This window comes from Toxotes jaculatrix, chromosome 2, assembly GCF_017976425.1.
Source record: "Toxotes jaculatrix isolate fToxJac2 chromosome 2, fToxJac2.pri, whole genome shotgun sequence".
Lineage (NCBI taxonomy): Eukaryota > Metazoa > Chordata > Actinopteri > Toxotidae > Toxotes > Toxotes jaculatrix.
This window is the reverse complement of record NC_054395.1, coordinates 18,074,817-18,093,281: the sequence shown is the minus strand read 5'-3', so window position 1 is coordinate 18,093,281 and position 18,465 is coordinate 18,074,817. Positions and strand designations below refer to the sequence as shown.

Sequence of the window (18,465 nt, the reverse complement as noted above, 5' to 3'; positions counted from 1 at the left end):
TTTATCGCACTTTGAAGGTATATGTAGCAAATTTTTGTACTAAACTTCCAACATACTAAACAGTATACTTGCGTGAAGGTTTCTGGAAATGTGTTTTGACTTTCTAATTAATTTTGTTTTTTGTTTAACAGTGTCAAAAACGTTAATTCTCTCACTGCAATTCAAGGAAAATGACTGTGACATTTGTATTTTTGGCTTTGCATTTCTGAGAAAAAAAAAAATTCTATGTGGTTCCTATTTGAATGCGTTGCATTCATTTGTAACACCCTGAAGCTGTTTAATCCGCAAATGACTTTAGACTTTTTTGACTTTTCAGAAAATGGACTACGGTTCCGTTAAATACAGGCAACTTTTACATGCATTTGCATTTGCTTATTTTACAAAGACTTTGCAGGGATTATTTTAAATGTATATATTATGCTAGATGTATATATTGCGTTAAATGTATATAGAGGACCATAACCTGTGTGGTACCCACAAAGGCTGAAGAAAAAGACACATTTTTCAGTGTGTCCATCAACAAAGGTTCTTAAAAATGAAATCTGTCCACTACGTTGTACATGATGGACACAGCAAGTGGGTCTTTTACAGCACATAAAAGGTCTTGAATACTTCAAGTGATGCAGGTTTGTTCTGAAATCATCATTGCCACTGTGAGACAGACAGCCACTATTACCTCTCAGAGTGTGTAAAAATAAACATACATTGCTTTATGAACCACTATCTATGCAGCATCTCCACTATCAGTAACAATGTGAAAGCTTTTGCACAATAAGGCAATTCTGCATAACACATAGCCTTTGTAGGTTCACTGTTCACAGTGTTTCAGATCAGGGCAATGAGGGGATTTTTTGTGAAGGATTTTAATGGTCACTTGCTATGTAAGACACGCTCCCCTCCATTCTCCCCCTGCTCCTCTCTCTCCCTTGGTGGTTGCTCTGCCAGATAGAGGAACAATGTGGTCTTTCTTACCTGTCGGAGAGTGTACATTCCATCTCTGCTAAACTAAGTCTCAATCCAGCCTCCAACCCACCCCTGCTTGAACAGGGCCCTCACTGCAAAGCCGGCTCTGACTCCAGGTGCTCCACATCACACTCCTCATACCTTTCGTTCGGGAGGATTTGAAAGGACACAGTTCTTGTACGGTTTGGCCAGGATAGAAACAACCGTCCTGCTAGTTTTCACTCAGTTTTAGTTCTTTAACCTGAGTCTTTTATGTGTGTTGTCATTTCATAATTAGACTCAAAACTGCTTACAGTCTTTTTTTCGGGTGGGGGGGGGGGGATTTGTAAACATCTACCTACTTCACTGTAGACTGACAGAATGATTGCCGTGGTGTATGCCAAACTGTTGGTTTGTGGTTTGTCATGTGGGCAAAAGGGAAATTTGGAGGTTGGGGTGCAAGTGTGCTATTAAGGATACAGGAGCGCAAAAAATTGTGGTGTGGGTGCTTTACAGGAAGATTGCGTTTGTCTGCACAGAGCCATCCCATTTATGCCGGTGGCTGTATGAGTAGCTGAACAGAGAGAGAGACAGACAGTTGAATAAGAGATAGAGCAAGAGGTCTTGTGTGTTTGTGTGTTTTATGTCTTGTGATCTGTTAAAAGTAACAGTACAACATATGTTGTGCTGTTACTAAGAGCAGAATCTCCGTTTACTCTTACCACCAGGATTGTGTTTCATGTTGTAAAGGTTTTTTTTTTTTTTTTTGACTCATCACCTGCTGAAGACGCGGAGAATGTTGCTCAGGTATGTTTACTCAAACCTTCATTTTATTCTTTCTATTGCAAGATTAAAGGATGCTGAGAGGTTACAACTTTAAATCTTTATTCCATTATATTTGTGTAAATATAATTCTCAGATAGCATGGCATTATGCATCATCTTGTAACTGAGTGAAACTATTGAACAGCAATAATATTATTGCTGAAACTTCCCCTCGCTCAAGTCACGAATTATACACTTTAAGTATTAACAGTTTTCCTTAATTTTATCTTTTACAAATTTATTCTTGCTGTCTTGTTTTTTTTTTTCCAAATGAACCAGTGAATAGTTTTTAGTTCTGACAGTGAATTATGATTCCTTACAGTAAAGGAAATGGCCTTAAAAAACTCACCAGCTCGCCAGCATGACACCGGTTAGAGCAGGATATAATAGTTATAACCGCCTGTTTAAGAACCTTTGAACAATACAAAAAAAATCATATGTGGCAGGTGATAGCAAATGGCCTTTCACTGAAGTAATCATCAGTATTACACAGTTAATGCTCACAATGGGTTTTGTAGTACAGTAAGAGGAAATTTGAAGTGTAGTTAAATTTTTTAAAAAGGAGATGGAGACACATCTGGTCATAGATGACATTTGAAAAAAAAATTTCTTCATATTTGGGACACTTTAATTGATTCAAACCATTCAAGTCTCTTCAGAGGCTACACCCATGGAGCTAAAATGTAATCTGTGACACCTCAGTGTGACACAGCCTGTTACTGCTACTCCATCTCAACTAACCTGACTGAGACAACTTTTTTGTCAACTTTCAATTTAAACTCTGTAATTTCGTTGGACATTGTTCAATGACATTAAAGGCTATTATATTCTATTCTATTAAATTTGAAATAATTCTAACACTGATCGCAGGCTGTGTCTTGACCACAGAGTAATGTGGTAGTTTCTGTACTATTGTCAGTGGAGTAGCCTGAGGCTCCCGTGTAATAACATCAACTTTTCCTTTTATTAATGGGAAGATTCTTGTTTGTTGAAAAAGGATTTATTGAATCAATACAGTAGTAGGAATGAGACATGCAAACTATTAAAGTGAGCTGTTCACTGTTAAAGCTGAGAGTAAAGTTGTTATCATTCCCTACACCAAAGATGAGTTTTAATTGACCCACAGCACAGTGTCTAAGGACTCTTACCATTTATTTATTTATTACTCTATTTAACTCAGATAAACATTGTTACACAGGGGGAAGCAATGCATCAGACATCTGGGGATGTATGTACAGTATCTATGTACAGTACATACGCGCAAACGTTTGTGACAAGTGGACCAAGTCAAAACTCATGAAGTGTTCACATCTGTTGTTGTTTAAGTCACTGTTTAATTTGTGCTTTGAAGTTCTCATTGTGTTTTTAAAAATAAGGTGGTAATGTGTTCCATAATTGCTGGTCTTTTACAGAAAAATAGTGAAATATGAGTTGGAGACGCTAAAATTAGAATACTAGAATAATAATCTATAATACTGTAATAGTTTTCTTCAGACGTGTCAGTCATACACCAAATTTTCCAAAGCAGCCATCAGGCCCCAGTCTCTCTTACAGAACGCGCTGTTTTCCCGCAGATTGTCTTATCAGGGGTTGGCATAGCTGCACCCTGGGACAGCTGATGGGAGGAGTCAACTCAACTGAACTGAACCCTTCATGTGTTCCAAAAGAACTTACACAACACCCAAACAGTCAGTTATTTAGCACCAGCAGGTCTACAGATGTGTAATGTACTGTATGTATTAGAAATGTGCTTGACGGCATGCTGTGACTTAACAGTTCACAGATACTTAACTTGAGTGATATTTATTTATTTATACTTCTTCTTTCTTTTATGTCAAACTGTAGAGGCTGGGTAGGTGTTAATAAGTCATGGTTTTGTGTCTCCACCAGGTTGATTTTTTGCAGCAACAGCCTGTCCTGAATGTGTTCAACAGCCAACTATCTTCTCCCACTGAGGAGAACCTGTGAGGTGAGTCTATCCAAGAAATGGAGAAATCACAACACACATTCAATAGTGTTATGAATGAGATTTTTGATCAGAAATTTGTTTTTTTCAATTACAAGGTATTAGCTACTCCAGGTAGGCTGTGTGGGGGAGTGTCCATGCCAACTAATTTCCCTGGAGCCAAGTCTCATGGAGCTACTCAGGACACAGAGATGGATGTGGCTTGGCAGGAACTGATGGCCATCTCAGAGCTGCAGGTAACCCTTAGGCATTGAGACACTAAGGGCACTGTAAGAGTCAGCTTTGTTTTGCAAAATGTTACTATATGTTGTGAATCTTATCCAAGATTTGGCAATTACTGAATAGTTGTGGTTGGATGATCAGTTATTTCTTTGAACTGTTCTTTTTCTGGGGCAGAATGAGAGCACAACATACATCTTTTATAGAAAAAAAAATGGTGTTCAAGTTTTAATTTATTTTGGTCTTTCTGAATTTAACACAGGGTCAAGATTTTACATACAGGGTAGACATTTTAGGTGTGCTGCATGTACAAGCTACACCTTGACCAGATGCTTTTTGGTAGCCATCACCAAGCCTCTGGCTGAATTCTGGCTGGATATTTGACCACCCTTCATGCCAGAAATCCTGTTCTTTGCCCAAGTGGTCAGTTACAAACTTTAGCCAAGCCTGAAGGTGTTGATGTTGGAGCAGGGGCTTCTTTCATGGAAAGCAGCCTCTCAGTCCATGGCAATGCAAACTTGCATTACTATAGATGGTGACAGTGGTGTTCCAGCAGTTTCCTGCTCATGGAAGCCCGCTGCCTGTACCATTGGGGATTCAGGGATTGTTCCTAACAAGCCAACCTAATTTTCACTCAGTTGAGGGTGATAGTTTGGGTCTTCTTCCAAACCTTGGAAAAAGTAGTGACTCATGTAAATCTACAATCCTCTTTCTAGGGTCTGCCCTGAGCTCCTTGGACTTTCCCATTGTAATGTGTGTTGGTCTATACAATGAGTGTCTTCAAACAAACCTCTTTCATGTGGGCACAGAGAAACTACAAGTTGCGGTCATGATCACTAACAGGAAGTTAAGAGGCCTTTGCAAGTTATAAGACATTTCGTAACTTTCAGCACCACTGAATTCATAATCTAAGTGGTGTATGTATAATTTTGACCCTGTGTTGATTTCAGAAAATCCAAAATAAATTAAAATTTCTGCACCAAATTCAATTATATGCCAACTCTAAATGAGTGTAAGCATTTATATAGTTGTTTTGCCTTATGTTTATATTTAGAGGCAAAAACCATTTTGTGAAATTCCTACATATGTTATCAATCAATTTAATGAGTGTAAAGGGTATGTTATTTTCAGTGTCATTTTGAAAATAAAGTATGAAGTCTAACAGCTAAAAATGTGGTTCATAAAAACAAGAACAACATATTTGGTTCATTACAGTGGAATAGATACATATTTATCAATTTTCATGTGATGCTCACTGTCGAAAAACGAATACATACTCAGGTGATATGGGAAACAATGGACTATTTGAGTAATGGCAGGATGAAGAGATTGTGAGAGGGGGCAAGTGCTGTATGTTGCTAGCGGCCCCCTGCACTGCACAATAGCCATCTGTTTCCAGGTGAAACCTGATCACATCTATGAGAGCCCTTCATAGGCTAGGGGTGGCATGCTGAAGTGGGGGCAAACTGCACTCTATGGCAAACCAGATGAATTGTGAAAAATACACTGTTCCACTAATTAACTGTCTTATTAATGTCTTTTGGGTGTAACCAATGTAACCAGTGTCTCCAATTATTGTTTCTGCTGAAGTGACATGTATATTTATGTCTTTCAATCATAACTAGGTGAGCCCCATTTGTTTCTGTTACAGGAGTTTGAAGTCCCTAGTGAGGGCTCTTATGAAACAACACAGTACCAAACCATTGAGCCCATGGTCCCTATGGGAGGAGGGTATGGGATGGCTCAGTCTCATTCTGAGCGTCCTCCTGCTGCTTGTGAGCTCAGCACTGCTGACACTTACAATGGATGTTACTCTGAAGAGGTGCCTATCTGTCATCGTCTAGGCAGCAATGGCAATGCAGAGGCAGTGTACGGACACTCTGAATCTCAGCTCAATCAAAGAATGCTCCATGTCTCTTCTCAAACACAGCCTTCGCTCATGACTCTTAGGGAACAGATGAACATGTCAGGTAACAGTCAAGGGCACAGAAGAGCCAACACTTGTTTCCCTCAGGGTCTAAGTCGGCACATGCTGTGGACGACACATGGACAAAGTTCACATGTTCGCTCAGCTGATGATCTGGAGTCAGACTCTGGTCTGTCCCTGGGCTCTAGTCCACCTTTGGCCTCCCCTGATAATCCTGTTAGTGGTGCACCAGGTTACCAGAATGTAGACATAGGCATGACATATAGTGATGGGGAACCAGACAGCATGACGGAGCATGCCAGAAGAGCACACATCCATTACTCAACGGACTACCACAGTCAATCTCAATCATATTTACTGTCAGGTGCACATCCATCTTATTTCTCACCCCAGCCAGCTTTATCTCATACACAACCGACTCAACCTAATGCTCTGACTCCACGGTCAGTGAAACAGCAGGGCCAGGCTGCTGTTCTGGGTGACCTGTATAATGACTCTGGAGTGTCCAGCAGAGGGAGCTCACAGCATAACATGTATGCAAAACCACACGGAAGCACTTCCACTCCGACTCCTCTGAGCAGAGATGAGCGGCGAGCAATGGCTTTGAAGATTCCCTTCCCCATGGAAAAGATTATCAATCTACCCGTAGATGACTTCAACGAGCTTCTGACACAGTATACTCTGACAGATTCTCAACTAGCACTGGTCAGGGACATTAGGAGGAGGGGGAAGAACAAGGTGGCGGCCCAGAACTGCAGGAAGAGGAAGCTTGAGAGCATAATTCACCTGGAACGAGAACTGAACCAGCTACAGGCCCAAAGAGAGCACCTGGCACAGGAAAGGCTCGAGTTCCAGCGCAGCTTGGCATTCATTAAATGTCGCCTTACAGACCTCTATGCAGAGGTATTCTCTCACTTAAGAGATGAAGATGGACAACCATACTCAATAGATGAATACTCTCTACAACAGACACCTGATGGTAAAATTTATCTGGTACCTCACACAAGTATGCAAAAGTGAGAGCGGTGCTGAAGAACTGGTAACAGTCTTCCATTACTTGTTTATGCTCCTGAAGAAGGTATTCTGCCTGGGTGCCAACTGAAAGTACTTCAACTAGCTGAAAGTTACCAGTTCATGTGGCTTTTGGGCTTAATTGAATGTTAAACTTGCCATACACAAATCAATACACTTTTCATATTTTCAGGACAAACTGAAACAATGCCAGAGTACTTTGTAAAAAAATACTTTATTAAAAAAAGTAAAAAAAAAAAAAAATAAATAAAACACTGCACAGCAGTTAAAGGTAAAGTCTTCAGCACCAGAATGAGCGTTCAAGTAAACCTGCAGGAGGGGGAAAAAAAAGGTTAATAATAGAAAAAAGACAAAAAGTGATGTGCATGGGTTGGTGCAAGGGTTGCAATGTTTTGTACCTGATTGAGTCATTGTCACTTAAGTGAAATCAGGATTTGGAGACCACATGTAGAGTTACCTAAAAAGCAGAAACATCAAATAAGTAAAATGCAATCTGTCAAAAATAACTGTTCATTCTATTAACAGCATGCAATTTGTTGTAGGACCTCTGTGCACAATTAAGAGGCCAATTTTAACCAGTCAATGGTGTAAGTGATAATAAAACTTGTTTGCACAAAAATGTTACGTCATTATTGGGCTACACAACTCTACCAGCTACATGACAAAAGCAAGATATACTATCAGTAGTTGAGAAGTCTGGTCTTACCTACAGACAGCATTTAAGCCTTTTGGTAGCTGCTGCCTGCTAGCCTCAGGCCTCTGTTCTCACTCTCCCCTGCTTCAATGATCCTGGCGATGGCTTTGCTACTTCTCTCCCTCAGCTGGCTTCCATGGCTAGCCTCATAGACTTTGCATGTAAGCTAGCATCCTCCAGATGATCTTTGCAGAACTCAGGGTAGAGTCTGTACCAAGTGATGGGCTCTTTATGATGACTGCATTTGCGCACCACTTCTCATTCCTCAACCCATACTGCATTGGCACTTTAAATGCATTGCCTTCTGACTCATGAAGTATGTGGTGACTAATGTAGGGCTTCTTGCACGTCTCAAGGAAATGGGCTTTTCCAGACTCCTTGCGATATGTAAAACACAACCCTCTCCCCCTCCCCTGTGCAACATCTAATAGTCAACCCTCCCTTTCCCAAACCACTGAAGAGGCTAACAAGATTTCTTTTTTTAAAAAAACTGAAAGATGGTTTATTTCAGCTTGATTTGATGCAGATACAAATAAAAACCAGACTTAAAGAAAAATCTACATTAAAACCTTATTGGAATGCTTGCTTTCCAGAAACACATTGATGAAAAAAAAAAAAAAGAGAAAAAACATTTAAATGAAGACCCTCCATGATTTATCTACTGTACATCTCTTCTTGCAGCAGCTGTAACCTGCCACAACTGTTTGGCTGAGCAGATTTAGGAGGTAAACCTGCAGCTGCCCTGTCACTTCGCTTGCTCTCCTCTCCTTGCTCTCCTCTCCTAAGTACTCAGTCCTGTTGAACAATATGGAACAACATTGTTAACCGTGCACTGACTTTGTTTAACCTGAGATCCAGAGTGATTTTTCTTCTTTTCTTTAAAAAAGATTTTTATCTACACTTAACGATTCCCTGCAACTATAAACTCTGGTTTTATGATACATAATTAAAAGTGCAGGCATGCCTTCAAGTTCTTACCACTTCACATTTCAAAATCGTCCTGGACGGCCATATCCACCATTGTTTGAGCCACCTCCATAGCCACCTGGAAGCAAACAACGAACATTCAGTTTACATCCAATAAGTAGACTGAGTGATAGCACACATCAATGTATGTGCTGCCTATAGACTCTTACCAAAATTCCTGCCGCCACCGCCGCCGCCGCCACCAAAGTTGTTCTTCATTGGGCCAAAGTTAGAGGCCTGTGGGTCGTAGTGGCCCATGTTATTGTAGTTTCCGCCGCCTCCACCACCTCCACAGTTGCCTATGAATAGATCATTTGCAAACTTAGATATCCACATGTCAAGCACAAAACAGTTACAGCTGGTAAAGTAAGGTGAGTAAGATGAGCCGAAAAAAAAAACCTTACCATAACCATTGCTGTCATAACAATTTCCTCCATAGCCTCCACCTCCACCCTGGTTGTAACCTTGGTTATAACCGCGGTTGCCACCATTGTTATATCCACCAGGGCCGCTAGGACCACCTCCATAACCTACAACATGAATAACATTTGAGTACACTGAAAAACTTCAGAGGTGAAACTACTTAAGCCTGACAAAATTGCCAACTTACCTCCATCACCTCCATTGCAATTGTAGGGACCGTCTCCGTATCTACCCCTGCCGCCTGAAAGAAGCAAATATGCAAAGTTAGGTTTCAGAAGTTACACAGCACGACTAAAACAAATTAGGTAAACTTATTTACAAAAGGAGTCATACCTTGATTGAAGCCTCTGTCATAGTCATAGGGCCTTCCACCACTGCTGCGACCTTAAAGGAAGGATCCACACACAACCATTAGCTATGGAAAAGTGCTGACTACGTGAATGTGATCCATGTCTGCTGCACATCAATCTGGAGCTTACCTCCTCTCATTCCCATTCCCGCACTCTGCATTTCCTGTCTTGTAAGGGCCTTCCTCACTTCACAGTTGTGAGAGTTGATTGTGTGGTATTTCTGGACTGTGGGGTAAAAGAAAATGTATTAAATAGGCAGTCAAAACAATGTGCAAGTTAAACCTGATACAATCTGCCACAGAACATTTGTACTCACTGACAATCCTGTCAACTGAATCATGATCATCAAAGGTGACAAAGGCGAAGCCCCTCTTCTTTCCAGTATTACGGTCGGTCATGATATCAATGACCTCAATTTTGCCAAACTGCTGGAAGTAGTCTCGCAGGTGTGACTCCTCTGTATCTTCCTTAATGCCTCCAACAAAGATCTTTTTGACCGTCACATGGGCACCTGGCCGGTTTGAGTCCTGTAATCACAGACATTTGTTGTTATAATGAGTCTTTTCTTTATATGCATACTAACTTAAGGTAACGTATTGTTTAATATATTGACTTCAACATACCTCCCTGGAAACGGCTCGTTTAGGTTCTACCACTCTTCCATCGACCTTATGAGGACGAGCAGACATGGCAGCATCAACCTCTTGTACTGATGAGTATGTAACAAAGCCAAAGCCCCTGGACCTCTTGCTGTTGGGGTCCCTCATGACCTAAGGGATAAAGCTTTAATTATTTCCAGTCTTACATACACACACACACACACACTCACTGGACAGTGTAATTAGGTTCACCTAGCTAAAATTAATGTCTAATACAGCAGTCCAACATTAAATCCCAACATTATGTAGGAACCTTCGATTTTTGTTGAAACTGTTTCAGAAAAACAGAGAAGTGTTGGTTCAACTTTATGGTACATTTGGAGAATGCAGATTGTGGTGCTCAATTGTATTAAATTATAAGGACATGAGTTTGTATTATTACCAGAGTGTGTGAAACAAACCACAGGATAATATAATATAATACAATTCAATGAAACCACACACTAGATCTATTCAGTCAAGTTCTGTCCTCAAATCTAAAGCCCCCTAAATAATTAATAAACATTCATACGAAAAAAAAAAACGCTAAACAAATGCTTGACGCTTTCACTTGAACGGCAGCTAAAACAATAAAGCTCTCAAAAAAAAAAAACAGTGGCTCATGATCAACTAAACGATAAAGCTCTAAATAAATCACACTTACCACGCAATCTGTAAGGCTCCCCCATTGTTCAAAATGGGCCCGCAAGCTCTCATCTGTGGTCTCGAAGCTCAGACCTCCGATGAACAGCTTGCGGAGCTGCTCCGGCTCACGTGGGACCTGGACAATGGACAGAGACACTACCATCAGGGTACATTCACTAGCACTCCAAATAAGCACCGGGTAGCATTTGCGAATTTTTAAGGTTAATGGTTAAAAGTTAAAGCAGCTCCAGGATTAACTGCACACTAATCGGTTATTAATCCAACCCCGCGTCACGTATCAAAAATCAGGACAGGGTGGAGGGGAGAGACGCCGCCGCCATTAACGTTAGCAGACCGGTCAGATGGTGTTTGGGTACAATTACATGCAAACTCAAAATGAATGTAAGCATTAACATCGTTGTTTTGCCATTGGTTTATATTTAAATGTAATAACCATTATGTGAAATCCCTACATTTATTTATTGCTAACCGCATGGACAATAGGCCACGAGGCCCAGCTCCTATAAAATGGCGGCTTTACAATGTTTGATAGCTGCGGCAGCTGCGATGAAAACGCAGTCTGAGTGGAGTATCGAATGTCTTCTATGGCTTCGAATGAGTTGCCTCTTAGGGCACTGAATTTGTAGGAATCCCCAAATAATACGTTTTCGAATAACAATACTCACATCCTTCGACATTTTGCAGTCAAATCCTTGATGACTCCTTGTGAAATACGGAGAGGAGATCTGCGTCAGACAAGCCCTGCCTGCTTCCCAACGATACAATAAATAGTAATGGATACACCTCTTTCACATTGTGATTGGTCAGTAGTTCCCGCTGCAGTCTGTCGTCAGCAGTAATTGAATTGTGATTGGACCGAATTCAATCAATCACTACCAGTAACCAATAACCTGATGGCAGGCGGGCATGCACGACGATTAAAAATTAGGTTGTGGGACATGGACGATATGTGTGTCAAGGAAAGGATATTTGTCAAATGTATCATCTTATCACGTCATGGATATACTAACAGCATGGATGTACTAAGGGAAGGCACAGAAAAAATACCTCACCAGTTCTAAATGATTCTGACCTATGATTTGTGGGTGGAATAGGGCATTCACTTCATTGCACTGGCAGATAATACAGACGTACATACAGACGTTCATATCTTCTGTCCACTTTCTTTTGAGGCACATAACGCGTATTGCAACAAACCTGTCCCTAATTCGAAGAATGGAGTTGTAATTGTGGTGGAGGCATATTAGCTGTGTATATGTAGGTCATCAGCTGACAGAGGGGCGGGTACATTCATTGTGCGCATTTAGCGCGCGCTTTTTACGCACAGACAAGCGCACAGCATCTTTTTGTGAACGAGGCTAGATGCTAAAGTAGCCCTAGTGTTGGCCTCACAGACTACAGATCCATAAAAGACGTGCGTTATCGCTGCGTTTAACCGGTTAAAACCGGCGGTCGACACATCCAGAGGGTAAGAAATAGTTTACACATTGAAGCAGCTTTATACTGCTGTAACTATCGCTGTATTTGTGTGGTTTGGTCCCCAAGTTAGCTAGTGTTGAAGCGTTAGCTTGCAGGCTACCTGCTTTAGCAAGTTTGCTTTTCATGCTCAGTGGCTAGCTTAGCAAACACAACATAATATTTTCATTGGTGTGTCCAGCAATTATCAAGTTGTCCGGTAACGTTATTTAACCCAAAGTATTTCAGCGAGTGGGCGGTTACCGAAAGTTGTTTAGCCGGGTAATTGGTGGAAACGATTTTTTTTTCATTTAGTCGCGCATGTTTCAGATTGAATAAACGAGAATGGAACGATCCCTTTGGTTGATATGTGATCGTTTCTGTCTTAGTAAACCAGCGTTGGTTTACGTGAAAGTACACCGAGCTGTAACTCATTCCTACTTTGGGCTTAACGCTATTTGGTTATTACTCTCAGTATATCGACTAGGGATTCATTCATATTATCTTTAACGTCAGCTTCTCTGTCGTTTCTTCTTGTACAGGGAAGTACCTTTGGCCTGCAACAGCGTAGTATTCAACAACAAACTTTGCTATGGGAAAAAAGTCTCGCGAAGAGGAGTCGTCATCCTCTGATGAGGAAGAATATGTTGTGGAGAAGGTGCTGGACAGGAGGGTGGTGAAAGGCAGGGTTGAGTTCTTCCTGAAATGGAAAGGATATTCCGAGTAAGTTGCATTAATATCAGTATGCTAACCAGTACTTGCATGAACTCCACTGCAGTTTTAGCTACAACATCAATACTGCACTGGGACATATACAAGATTAAATATCAAAACTATTTAATTATATTTTTGCGGCATATTGATTGAGGTTTCCTCTCAGAAACAAAATGGAGTAAAACAAGCTATATGAATACGTTACCTGGGGCTGTGAGAAATTGTAGTAGACATTTTCCATATTTTCTGCCATTTTATTGTTTTTTTTTTATTTAAACAAGAAAATAACTACTCAATAGTGTGTAATTAGTAAATAATCTTTAGTTGTTGATCGAATATCATGACCTAGACAGGCAGGGACATTGACTGCCTTTTTGAGTCAATACAACAGTAACATAAAACCCAGAAAGTTGCATTGGGTTTGCTATAATGCTGCTTTAAAGACCAAGAAAACAGGAGGATACAAGATAAATTGCAGTGTTATGATCTCCATTAATGGTATCCAGTTTGATATCATAATATTGATTTAAATAGGTCATCCATCTCTGATCAGTGTGTTGATTAAGACTTATGTGTGTTGATTAAGACTTATGGCTGTACTTGATTAAGACTTATGGCTGTACTGTCACTGACTTGATCCATTGTGATCTTCTTCAGTAAGCACAACACATGGGAGCCAGAGAAGAATCTGGATTGCCCTGAGCTTATTGCAGAATTCATGAAGACCTACAAGAAAAGCAGTGGTGGAAGCTCCACACCTAGCAGCGGGGGCAGTAAATCAAGCACAGGCTCCTTGGTGCGATCCAAAGACTCGAGTAGCTCGAAGAAGAGAAGCTCAGACGATGATGAGGAGGGTGGAAGTAAACCCAAAAAGAAAAAGGAGGTGTGTATTATATTGGTGTAGCAGTTTTGTTATGTTTCAGTTTTGAAACAGGTTTAGATGTGGTAAGTAACTGGAAGCGAGCTGTAAAATTTAAGCCCAACCTGATTCAATTAGGGGAAAAAAAGAACTGAAAGTCTGCAGTGTATGAAATATAATTTGGTTAATATTGACTATTTGCATGTGAGATAAACACCTTGTTTCAAGCTCTGTGAGCTGAACAGTGAACTCAAAAACATTAATTGTAAACCATAAATTTGTTTTTTAGTATCTAAACATAAATAGTCTTCAGTCTTATAGTGGGTTGTAGCAAACTTTAGTCTTTTTTGTGTAGTATAAAATGTTTTTTCTGTACTTCCTTGTCTTTTCAGGATGACATTCTAGTTGCTCGCGGCTTTGAGAGAGGACTTGAGCCAGAGAAGATCATTGGAGCAACTGACTCATGTGGAGACCTAATGTTTCTTATGAAGTGGTAGGTTTTGTTAACATGTTAATATCAAAACTTGCAAGTGGATCTTTAGTTTTGGGCCAACTTATGTTAAGTTTCATCCCATGAATGTTTAAATGCCAAAAAATGTTTAAGACACCACAAATGATACATGACACAAGCTTGGGGGTTGTGAACATTTTCCACATTTTTTAAGCAAATAACAAAGTCTGAAAAATGTAACGTGTCAAGGTCAGGATTTAGTACACTGTATGGTTACAATTTTTAAGCTACATTTGTATGGTAAGAATATTCTATATGGCCTTCATGGGCAGGTTTTTTTCTCCCCCCCACAACTTCACTCTTCTACCAATAACAGCACTGACACACTGGTCATTCGCCTTAATTGGATTATTGGTATTCATGTTTCTTGTGGGTGGGTGGGGGCTAGTATTGGTGCTCTTCTGGTTACTGGATGTTAACCTCTGGTACTGCAGGTGTTGCCTGCAGCAGTTGCCATCTGTAGTACTGCTGCTTGTAACTTGTAATGGCATGATTCTTTGAAATGGCAGCTCTCATTGTGCCAGATTGCTGCTGGAAAATTACCCATTCAAAGCCCTAATAGGCTGGCTGTTCATTCATATACAAACAGTAAGCCACACCATAAAATTTTATGTCATTACATATTAGCTAGATGGATATATATATATAGTACCTCGTCACTCATGTCTGGTCAAGCCCCATTTCAGAGTGTTTGCTGGCTTGAAATGGCGCCAGAATTGTACAATAGCTGTGATATTTAGTTATTTATTTTTTAATAAACAGGGAAAAAGTCAATAGGAATATTTAGAGGAAAAGAAATATAAACCTGGTCAGATCCCAGGCAGATTCACAAGGCCCATCTGCTTACTTTGCCTGACAATGATTTATAATCTGTATAATTTAGAAGAAAGTGACAGTAATTTGGTGCTGAAATATTATCTGACTTTAATGATAAAAGGTAGTCCAATAATGAATAGCACAGGAAAAAAAATGTACAAATCACTTTTTCTGTTAGAGAAATTTCACTGAAAGTAGATCTTTAAACTATTGCGATTAAAATGTACACTGAAATACCAAAAACAAATATGACTGACTTGTTAATGGCATGGTTTCAAGTCCAATTATGACAAAAGGAATTGAATGACACACCTTCACTTGATGCAGGGTCGTGCCTAATCATATGTTTGTAATAAAACTGTTTTCAGTTGCTGTTATGTTTATCAACTTTTCCTACCCCCTTGAGTTTGGTATTATGGCACAGGTTTGAGATGCTCTGTCCTGAGATAATTATACAGACAAACCTTGGTCTTTTTCTCTTCCAGGAAGGACTCTGATGAGGCTGATCTCGTGCTTGCCAAGGAAGCCAATCATAAGTGCCCGCAGATTGTCATAGCCTTCTATGAGGAACGTCTCACCTGGCATGAAGACAGTGACAAGAAGGAGAAGGATGCTGTCAGCGCGTGAGTGCATCACCTCAGGAGGAAACAGGACCTCCTCCACTGCAGGGACAACCTTGATTCAGACATTTCTCACACCAGACCTCCCATCCTTCCTCTTTACCATGTCCAACAATGACACAAAGACAGAGGACACAGTTGTGTTATCTCCATCCTTGCCCCATTGGAGCACAAGGGCCCAGACTGCTGAGAAGGATCCATCAGACAGGAGGAGAAGCTGTAGCGGACATGGGTGAAATGCTACTGGGGAGGGTTTCTGCTGTTCTGTCTTTGTATTCTTTACTGTCTTTTTTTAAAATGTCTTAACACATTATGGTTTAGTGCTTACAGAATACAATTAAGTCATTAAGATATTTTGCATCTATGTGTGCAGGTGGCCATCTGTTAAAACTCAGAACATAGTCTTGAAAGCCAGCGTTGGTACAAGCTGTAGTAACCATGAGTTTGTCCTAAGGTCGGTGCAGAACCCCCATCCTAAAATATTTGTAAGCAGTGCAACCACAGCAGCAATTTCCTGACTACATGATCACCTCCTTGGGTTTTTTTTTAACAACTTTTTTTATCTCTTGTAGATTTTATTTTTCAGTTTGTCCTGTCTACCAGGATAAAACTACACAATTTGCAAACTTGCAGAGGACACCGGCCAACTATGTCTCTATAATGTAGTGATGATATTGTTGTTCATTTTTTTTTTAATGTCATTTTTAAATCTCTTATTTCCAAGTTTTAACGTGAACTTCTGTGTGGTGTTTTTTTTAAATTTCTTTATGATATCACCAATTGAAGAAAAGGGCAATAAATTTTACTGAGTTTTGCACCCTTTTTAACAGCAGTGTTATCTTTGGACCAGTCTTATTTTCACAGGTTAGACAATCTTCACTCTTTACAGTCAAAATGAAACCAGCATTCACGCCAGCCATTGGGGTCTGCCACCTTGTGGCTAAAAGATGATCTTTTTGACTGTGTGACCAATCTGTATGACAACTCTGCAGTTAGTGACAGGCTGATAGATATTTTTTTGACATGATTTTCATGATAATATGAAATATTAAAACCAATTTCTGATCAGGTTATGCATATCCCAGGTTTTATTGTGGCGAGTAATTTGATTGTTCTGGGTTGTCAGAAAATTTTTCTGGGACAGTGTTGCTACCTGCCAAGCAGAGGTCAGTTCTTGTACACAAGATGGACACTGACTCTGTAGTTTAATCTGCTGTGCTCCTACATGGACTCTTAGGACCAAATGTTTAGTGTTGTGTGTTTTTTTTTTTTTTTTTTTTGTCTTAATTGCTTTGGCTTTATTCGGCATTGTGAACGAAAGCTGTGACTTTCTCCCCTTTACATACAGTTCATAAATCATGTCCCTTGGTATCACATAGGTCATAATTTTGTCATTTTCTTTGATTAAAAAATATTTCTTTTCAGACCCTGGAGTTTTGTCAATTTTTGCTGAGGCAGAATTTTTAAAAAAGTAGACTATTTCTTGTGTGAATTAAATGTTACAAATATGTGTACAGTAGAACCCTTTAATAAACATTTTCGATGTTAAAGTTTACGTCAGCTGGCTGTTATTTTAGGATGTAACTGGAATTTCTGTGAAGAGAGAAAGTTACTTGATTCAAGCTTACACCGCAGGATAAAATGAACTGTTTTGGATGAAACAAATAAACCACACTCACTCTTAGTTTAACATCAGGACATTTCCTGACATTGAACTCCTAGGGGAGTAAACCTTTAAGTCACAAATATCAAGAGACTGAAGCTGTTTAATGTGCTCTCCATAGACCATAGGTGTCCAAACTGTTCCACAGAGAGCCGTGTGGCTGCAGGTTTTTGTTCCAACCAATGACGAGCGCACAGTTTGACCAATCAACTGTCTGAAGACTGAGATCAGTTGATTAAATGAGTCAAGTCTGGTGTGCTGCTGCTTGGTTGGAACAAATACCTGCAGCCACACGGCCCTTTGTGGAACAGCTTGGACACCTGTGCCATAGACTGTATGAGACATGGACGTAGCACCCGTGACGTCACCCATTGGTTTCGGGGAGTCGATTTTGTGACCAAACCATGGGCATTTGAGCTGCGCCATCTTGGATTTTAGTGGGAGTGTACCATATTTGGCGGAGAGGTGATTACTCTACGGGTCAGCCGGGGTCAGCCGGCCGAGAACCCTTCCACTTTGCTCGGAGCAATATTTAATATTTACCGGCTTTCACTGCTGCCTTCATCCGCTATCCACTTACAGTTACAGAAGCACACAAACAACAGCAGCCGCTCACTGACGGCGCTGCTCTGTCCATGCAATGTCGGACTTTTTAAACAGAAGAATGAGACGAAATAAAATTGTAGCCTAGAATTCCTGAAATAAACGGACTCAGAGAGCACTGAACACACCGCAACAGCGTTCCTAACATTAGCTGCTCCGGTCCTCTATCTGTATCAGCAGCGACCATAAATCGGCAATTAAGTCATAAGCCAGCGGCAAAATATGCTAATACATGCTAATTAGTGCAAACATCCAGGTAAAATAGAGAGAAATTTACTTACCGAAAAAACTGCAGCACAGACTCCTTCGACGTTCGGCTAGTACAGTCCACACTACAACAATATTGTCATATTGACACATATTGTCGCAAAAATCTATCCGAAAATTAGCAAACAAACACAGACAACATCCCCTGTCAACTGCTAGAGGTAGCCGGAGGCCTCTGGATGTAGCCGCCTAGCCCAGCCGATGCTTTAGCAAAGAGCTAACTACCAGTGTCTGTCTATGGGGCTGTCACTCAACGTAACCACGCTCTATTTTATATAACAATGAACAGTGTTCACGGAGGTGGAAACTA

The 18,465-nt window shown here is 40.4% G+C and overlaps 3 protein-coding genes across 5 annotated transcripts; 2 read left to right on the top strand and 1 right to left on the bottom strand.

Annotated features, from left to right (window-relative positions):
- Positions 1-1,558: 1,558 nt before the first annotated feature.
- Positions 1,559-7,222, top strand: nfe2 (nuclear factor, erythroid 2). 2 transcript variants are annotated; one of them, XM_041046776.1, is made up of 4 exons: positions 1,559-1,749; positions 3,657-3,735; positions 3,831-3,968; positions 5,603-7,222. In XM_041046776.1, exons 2-4 carry the CDS (start codon positions 3,688-3,690, stop codon positions 6,896-6,898), a joined length of 1,482 nt encoding a protein of 493 aa, XP_040902710.1. In that variant the 5' UTR covers positions 1,559-1,749; positions 3,657-3,687; the 3' UTR covers positions 6,899-7,222. The 2 variants fall into 2 exon arrangements, with proteins under 2 accessions (XP_040902710.1, XP_040902719.1); XM_041046785.1 differs by lacking the exon at positions 1,559-1,749 and adding an exon at positions 3,445-3,498.
- On the bottom strand, positions 7,134-11,437 carry hnrnpa1b (heterogeneous nuclear ribonucleoprotein A1b). 2 transcript variants are annotated; one of them, XR_005894598.1, is made up of 12 exons: positions 11,313-11,437; positions 10,646-10,762; positions 9,967-10,113; positions 9,660-9,870; positions 9,473-9,568; positions 9,327-9,377; positions 9,181-9,234; positions 8,975-9,100; positions 8,741-8,869; positions 8,583-8,649; positions 7,309-7,367; positions 7,134-7,219 (listed from the first exon to the last, which is right to left on the bottom strand). XR_005894598.1 is itself a non-coding variant. In XM_041046797.1 (11 exons), exons 1-10 carry the CDS (start codon positions 11,322-11,324, stop codon positions 8,594-8,596), a joined length of 999 nt encoding a protein of 332 aa, XP_040902731.1. In that variant the 5' UTR covers positions 11,325-11,437; the 3' UTR covers positions 7,414-8,399; positions 8,583-8,593. The 2 variants fall into 2 exon arrangements, 1 of the variants encoding a protein (XP_040902731.1); XM_041046797.1 differs by lacking the exons at positions 7,134-7,219; positions 7,309-7,367 and adding an exon at positions 7,414-8,399.
- Positions 11,438-11,965: 528 nt separating this feature from the next.
- Positions 11,966-17,048, top strand: cbx5 (chromobox homolog 5 (HP1 alpha homolog, Drosophila)). The gene is made up of 5 exons (XM_041046812.1): positions 11,966-12,115; positions 12,645-12,825; positions 13,474-13,699; positions 14,068-14,168; positions 15,488-17,048. Exons 2-5 carry the CDS (start codon positions 12,695-12,697, stop codon positions 15,627-15,629), a joined length of 600 nt encoding a protein of 199 aa, XP_040902746.1. The 5' UTR covers positions 11,966-12,115; positions 12,645-12,694; the 3' UTR covers positions 15,630-17,048.
- Positions 17,049-18,465: the final 1,417 nt, after the last annotated feature.

Coding starts and splice junctions, on each gene's coding strand:
- hnrnpa1b (XM_041046797.1), bottom strand. Junction 9,101..9,180: donor TTGCAATGGAGGTGATGGAG/GTAAGTTGGCAA, acceptor TTCATGTTGTAG/GTTATGGAGGTGGTCCTAGC. Junction 8,870..8,974: donor TTATGACAGCAATGGTTATG/GTAAGGTTTTTT, acceptor ATCTATTCATAG/GCAACTGTGGAGGTGGTGGA.
- cbx5 (XM_041046812.1), top strand. CDS start 12,695: ATGGGAAAAAAGTCTCGCGAAGAGGAGTCGTCATCCTCTGATGAGGAA. Junction 13,700..14,067: donor AACCCAAAAAGAAAAAGGAG/GTGTGTATTATA, acceptor TTGTCTTTTCAG/GATGACATTCTAGTTGCTCG. Junction 14,169..15,487: donor CTAATGTTTCTTATGAAGTG/GTAGGTTTTGTT, acceptor TTTCTCTTCCAG/GAAGGACTCTGATGAGGCTG.
- nfe2 (XM_041046776.1), top strand. CDS start 3,688: ATGTGTTCAACAGCCAACTATCTTCTCCCACTGAGGAGAACCTGTGAG. Junction 3,736..3,830: donor CACTGAGGAGAACCTGTGAG/GTGAGTCTATCC, acceptor TTCAATTACAAG/GTATTAGCTACTCCAGGTAG. Junction 3,969..5,602: donor TGGCCATCTCAGAGCTGCAG/GTAACCCTTAGG, acceptor TTTCTGTTACAG/GAGTTTGAAGTCCCTAGTGA.